Raw genomic sequence first — 6,005 nt, forward strand, 5'->3', positions numbered from 1 at the left:
CTGCAAGAAATTTCATCCGCAGATAATTGAAATCTGTAGAGAAAATCCATCCAGGTCCATCTTCCGATGAACTGAACACATAAGAAAAAAACTCAGAAGATCAAGTGCTAGGGTTTCAGAGTAGCTTATTATTTCTCATAATTATAAATGTAGATGTATTCCTGAATTTGCAATGTCAATGTCCAGCTTATTTGCTCACTTCTATGAGTCTTAATGTTTCCTTGACATTTTTCTGCTCTACAAATCTCTCAGTTTGAGGTTTTTCCTAATTTTTACCTTACAAAAGTCACTATTTGGCTTGATAAGATTTATAGTACATTTTTTCTCTTACCTTCAGATGTATTGTGAACTCTGACCATATAACGAGTTATTCGGTCAATGTTTGGTATCTGTCTCTGGCAGCGAATCACTTTCACTGCATCCCACAGATGCTGCACCATTTCTGGTGATGATATTCGCCGCCTCGACATGGCAGAAAATAATCTGAAAGCAGATAAAACATTGAGTGGGTTGGTAAATTGATAAAAATATAGATACATGACCCCTTTTAGAGAATCGAACAGCTTGTTGCTTATACCAGGGGCACTTTTAGAAAAAACTTCATGGGGGGGGGGGGGGGGCGATTTTATTTTGAGCCATGAAACACACTTCCGTGTCTGGCAGTTAAACCCTGAGAAACCTTGTATAAATTGGACTACATTAAGCAATTAGGAACTGTGTAAAAACACTTGTGTGCGTGGGGAAAGTTAAGGTACATACGTTGTTTCTAAGCTGAACCAGAAATTGTAATTCCTAATTGTAAAATTGAGTCAAATTCGCCAGTGCAAAAGATAGCATATTCCAAAATCTGCTGGTTGGGGCAAGGGAATTTTTGGAGGTGAAGACTTTCTTTCGTGCTGATCAGATCTGAAAATTGTAGTTAATGGAAAATTTTCTGGGAGGCATATCAAAACTTTTGCCGAGGGGGAAAAGTGCCAACACATGAGAAATGGTTCATGTTTTGGAAATTTTTGCAGAGCCTCAGTTCAGTAGTTCTTTTCAGCAGTGACTGATGCTCCAACAGTGAGCTAGGAATTAAAATAGTATAATTTGATGGACATTGAAAGCTTCTACTGATTGTCAAAGATTTTTGCGTATGGCGATCCTTTGTACTTGGGTAACTTTTAAGAGCCCTGGGGCAGCATTAACTACCTTAGAATAAAGTTCATCTGAGTGCTTGAAGGATATAAATCGACTGAAATAGGTTGAATGGCTGATATTTAACAGCTCGAAACTAGATCTTTCACAGTTGCCACTTACTTTTTATTCATCTTAATTCATTCAGAGTAGCTGAAGAAAAATATGAGTCCTGACTATCTTTCTGTGACAGAAATGACAAATTTTCAAAATGAATCAAGTTTTGGCTTTCATTCTGAAGCCAATGAAGTGAATCCAAATGGAAGGAAATTTTTTTACTTCCACAGTAAAGACATCTGATAGCTTGCAAGACCTGTAGACAAAATAACAACAATATTTGAAACTTTTCATCAAAAATCATCTATGATTGCAGAAAATACACAGGCAAAATCATTGGATGGCAAAATCTTTCCATTCAATGATTAGCATATCAGTTCTAAAATCATGAAAAAACATACTTCTGTTTGAGATGTTGCTTTTCTTCATAATTTTATTGTTAAAGAGGACTCCTGACAGAGGGGTGCAGAAAATGCCTGATCTCTAGATCCTAGCAAACTTGCGGTAAATCTTGCATTGTGAGATAATTAAAAAAAAAAAGACAACCTTTTTTTTGTGGCTCAATATGTTAAGAGAGGGGCTAATCTCAAATTTTATCGTAAAATGGAGCATTTTGCCTTAAAATTTCACATAAGGCCCTAAGACAAGTCAGAAATATGAACACAAGACAAAACAGTTCAATTGCAGCAGCATTGAGCAGTTGGCATTAAGGAAATATCTGCAACTCCTCACCAATCATCATCAAAGCCTAAAATTTTGCATGACTTTTCTTTGCCTGTTCAAGATTTTTCTTAAAGATTCACACACAAATTTTTGGCACTATTCTCTGTAAACAATTTAAATCTTTAGTTATTTCAGAAGAAAAGGCAATGGCAACTTGATTTATGTAGTTTCACCACCCTTATGTCCATCACACGAGTGATGTGCATTTTACCATTCTTATTATCAAAGGTTAAAGTAATATTTGGTTGAAGATAACATTTTCAGCCTCCCAAGGAGCCTCGAGCAGCCATGAGAGCCCTGCTTCACGTCATTTTCTCTCCTGCGAAAGAATATGCGAGCAAAGATGAAAGAGCTTTTCATCATCAAATGTTAACATCTGTGTAAAGGGAATAGAGGACGACTAAATCATGACAAGTAATAAAAACTGAGAGAATTTAAAATGCTAGAGACCTATCAAATGAATTTTTGCAATCAAATATAATTATTTTTTAATTATAGTGAATAGTTGTTATCATGTTGTGAAATCCGACTTTTTCAGGGGTCTCACTTGGAGATCATTGGAGTCTAATTGGACTGCATTTCTCAATTTGGAACTATGAATTCTGGCTCTTCTGGAAAAACACTTATGTGCATAGGGAAACTAATGGCACATACGTTGCTTTTAGACCGGGCTAGAGTTTATGGTTCCAAATTGCAAAATGTAGTCCAATTGATAATTTATACCTCCTTCTCAGGGGTTAGTTAAAAACATTGTAACGACAAGGGACAGGAGACAACATCAATTTTCTGCCTCTTTCCCTGCCACTAAAGAAAAGTATGTTTTTGAATGGTTATCGGGTACTATTAAGTGGATTAAGCTCTGGTAAAAAACATGGATAGACAGAAAATAATTCCGTTCCAGGTAAGATGGACACCATGCTCTTTGTGTACCTGTTCTTAGCCGATCAAAGCATCTATTCCATAATTTTCATCTGAATGTAATTATGTAAGGTAGTGTGTTGCAGAAGTGACACAGTAGCGATAGCATAGCAGTGTGTGTATGTAATAGATTTTTTTTTTTTTATTGGATGAAGGAAAAAATTCGCCACAGTGTCCCCATCATGAGGGTCGCCGAAACGCTCCCCATGAAAGGGGTCCATCAAATACCGGGACGGCAACGGCCATCAGCTGGTGAAGAGCCGGCGAAGCGACCCCTAACCAACCCGACCGCTGTGAGATGAGAAAACCCGGTTATGTAGGGAAGCCGGCGCCCCTCAGGCCCCCCACTTGGAGGAGGGTCCCCTTCCCCCGGGACCGATCTGCCAAAGACATCAATGTACCCGGAGTCAAGGGTGTAGGAGGAGAGCCTAGGCCCAGCATGCGCCAAACCCTGCGACAACCCCACGGCAGGGCTCTGGAGCCGCAGACTAGAGGGCAGGGAGGGCAGACCAGCTACGTCTCGCTCAGCCCTCGAGGCATCCGATCTTATGCGGCCCCAGAAGGGGGCAGCCTACACATGACTCAGTTCTGCGGGTGCGTCGAACGCGACATCCCCAAATAGATAGCCTGTATGATAAATTCGGACTAAATTGTTCACTAACATATACTTCATTTTCATAGGTCTTGTGTTTCAATTTTTGCCCTGAGAGGACAATGATAGTTAAGGAAAGGTTGATCTCCGAGCACCACTCAGCAGATCATTACATACATTCAGATAGCATCATCAATGAGTGCGAAACTAAATAAAATTTCACTTTAGTCTCAATAGACAATGAGTTTGCTCCTCATCAAACCTCTCTAACGACAGCTGATATAGGAGCAGACTGTCGAAGTCTACAGTGTCGACTGAAAAATAATACTAAAAGATTCAGCTTGTTCAACAGGATTAAGTCACGATTTTCCAAGAAACTGAAAGAAATACATCTCAAAATGTGCTGTACAGGACGGTGAGGGGTTCAGCACCTGTTCCCTAGGACTACTGATCACACCACAGCACTGTCCTTCCCTGGGCGGGCCCTGAGAATACTGACACTTACGTATTAAATAGTGATGAAAGTTATCAAAGAGTCAATACTAAGGCGCTAGATCGCACCCACATCAAGTTTACAACTCAGTAACAGCGAGCATGGCTTCTATCAGCACAAGTAACAAACTAACTTAATCTCATCCGAGAGGCTATCGTTATGTGGAAAGAAATCTGTATCTTGTCTGGATTACTTACAGCTATGAATCTACTGAGCCATAGTTCTTCTCGGGGAAAAATAGGGTTTTGTTTGTAAATATTTGACTGGATTAATGATCTCCGGTTCACCGACGAGATTCATCTTGGAACTTGCTGATGGGAGAAGAGAGAAAGGCTGGAGAGGAAACTGAAGAAAATTGACATACTTACCACTTACACGATGAAAACTTTCACTGAACTCACGAAAAATTGATATCACTAAAGGGGATCGTAGTCATTCGTAACTAAGATAACTAACTGCTCATCGGTCACATAAAACCAAAGTTTTAACTTTTACCGACAGATAAATGCCATGATAAATACATGATCATCATCAAATGGAGGATTGGAGGGATTCGCTGATTCGCTGTGACGTCATCTATCATAAACATCAAACCAAGGAGGAGAACCAGGGAGAACTTGAGTCACGGTCTGAGAAGGGTGTTGTGGTCGGTCTCTCCCTGGAACAGGGGATCAGAGACATCCCTGATTGGCTGGCGGATTGCATTTTTTCCCGCCATCAAGTGAGAGGTCAATTAATTTTTCGCACATTTTCAACCTACAGTCTCAGCTGAAAGCGGGGCACAGTGCATTGATGTGAAAAATTCAGAAAAGGAAGAATAGTATTTTGCTAATATTTTTGTACCGAAATGTAATATCCGTCGATGAGCAGAAATTGCACCGTCGCGCCGACCAATCAGAGCCCCTAGGCCTTGGAGCCTAGAGCATCCAGTTCGATGGTATTGGCCAATACCAAGGCTGATTTTATGGTGGGGGGAGGGGGGGATGCAAGGCAAAATCCAAATCGGAAAGGAAACAAAATGCAAATCCGAAGGGAGCCCTAGCCAAGAGTTTTCCAAGTATTTTAAAAGACAACGACACCAGGTTTGCATTATACTGGGAAAGAAAGAGGGGGGTTGGAGATGATGAAAAATCTGTCGAGGTGAAACTAATTAATATCAGGGAGAGTCTCTATAATCACCTACACTTCATAGCCCTCCAGTTGAAGAGACCAAAAAATTAACTGACACTGCAAGATTCTCTGGAATTAGGAAAAAAAAGTCATTACCTGTGTGGAGCAATTTTAATCTGTATACAGTTAACTGAGAGAATGTTATTCTCATTCCTCTCTCAGAAAGATGGAAAACCTGCAATGATGGCCTACAATGGTCGAAAAAAGATTTTCAGCCTTGGGAAACGTTTGAATTCATTATTTGAAGACCAAGATCATGTTACAAGCCATTGACTTTTCAATACCTTCGGCGAAAGAAAGTGCCAGTTGAGGCAGCTCTCAAAGGCCTATGACAAATACAGTTAAGGACACCTACGGTTGAGAGTTCCAAACTGACAACAGAAAACGCCATTTCAAGATGTCTAGTACTAGTTTCAGTGGAGAAAAACGACTCTCATTCGATCATCTTCAGGTTTGTTTTGATAGGAAGATCCACTGAAATTACTCTTGATTATGCTTGAATCAATTTATTAAAATTTGGTTTAATTCCGTAAAATTGATTTCAATTTGTAATGTACTTAGCTGATTCTAATTACTATTTAATTGAATAAATTTGACATTATTCGATGTTTCTATTAATGTTGAAACAATAAATAAAGAGATTATTATTGTTATTGTTTACGACATGTTGAATTTGAAACTACTCCCGACTTAATTCTTTCCAAAACAAGACTTGATGCGTTTCTGTTGAAGTATGTAAGTCTGATTAAACTTTTCATCACATCTACCTGGATCATAAATTTTGTAATCCTGATCTTCCAAAATTTAACTCAAAATTTCAAAAATTCTCTTCTACTTTCAGCCTTAATCATTCAACCCTTAAATCATTGGCTGAGT

The 6,005-nt window shown here is 39.2% G+C and overlaps 1 protein-coding gene across 2 annotated transcripts in view; it reads right to left on the reverse strand.

Moving 5' to 3' along the window:
- Positions 1–4,907, reverse strand: part of LOC109038450 (zinc finger MYND domain-containing protein 11) — a 28,075-nt gene extending 23,168 nt beyond the window's left edge. Inside the window, exons 1-3 of one of the 2 annotated variants that reach the window (XM_019053488.2) lie at positions 4,328–4,907; positions 1,300–1,489; positions 332–483 (exon numbers count right to left, since the gene is read on the reverse strand). In XM_019053488.2, the coding sequence (XP_018909033.1) occupies positions 332–483; positions 1,300–1,310 (163 nt within the window). In that variant the 5' untranslated portion in view covers positions 1,311–1,489; positions 4,328–4,907. Of the gene's footprint in view, positions 1–331; positions 484–1,299; positions 1,490–4,156; positions 4,290–4,327 lie in introns of those variants that run through there. The other variant, XM_072301041.1, reaches the window with a different exon arrangement.
- Positions 4,908–6,005: the final 1,098 nt, after the last annotated feature.

Source organism: Bemisia tabaci, chromosome 5, assembly GCF_918797505.1.
Source record: "Bemisia tabaci chromosome 5, PGI_BMITA_v3".
Lineage (NCBI taxonomy): Eukaryota > Metazoa > Arthropoda > Insecta > Hemiptera > Aleyrodidae > Bemisia > Bemisia tabaci.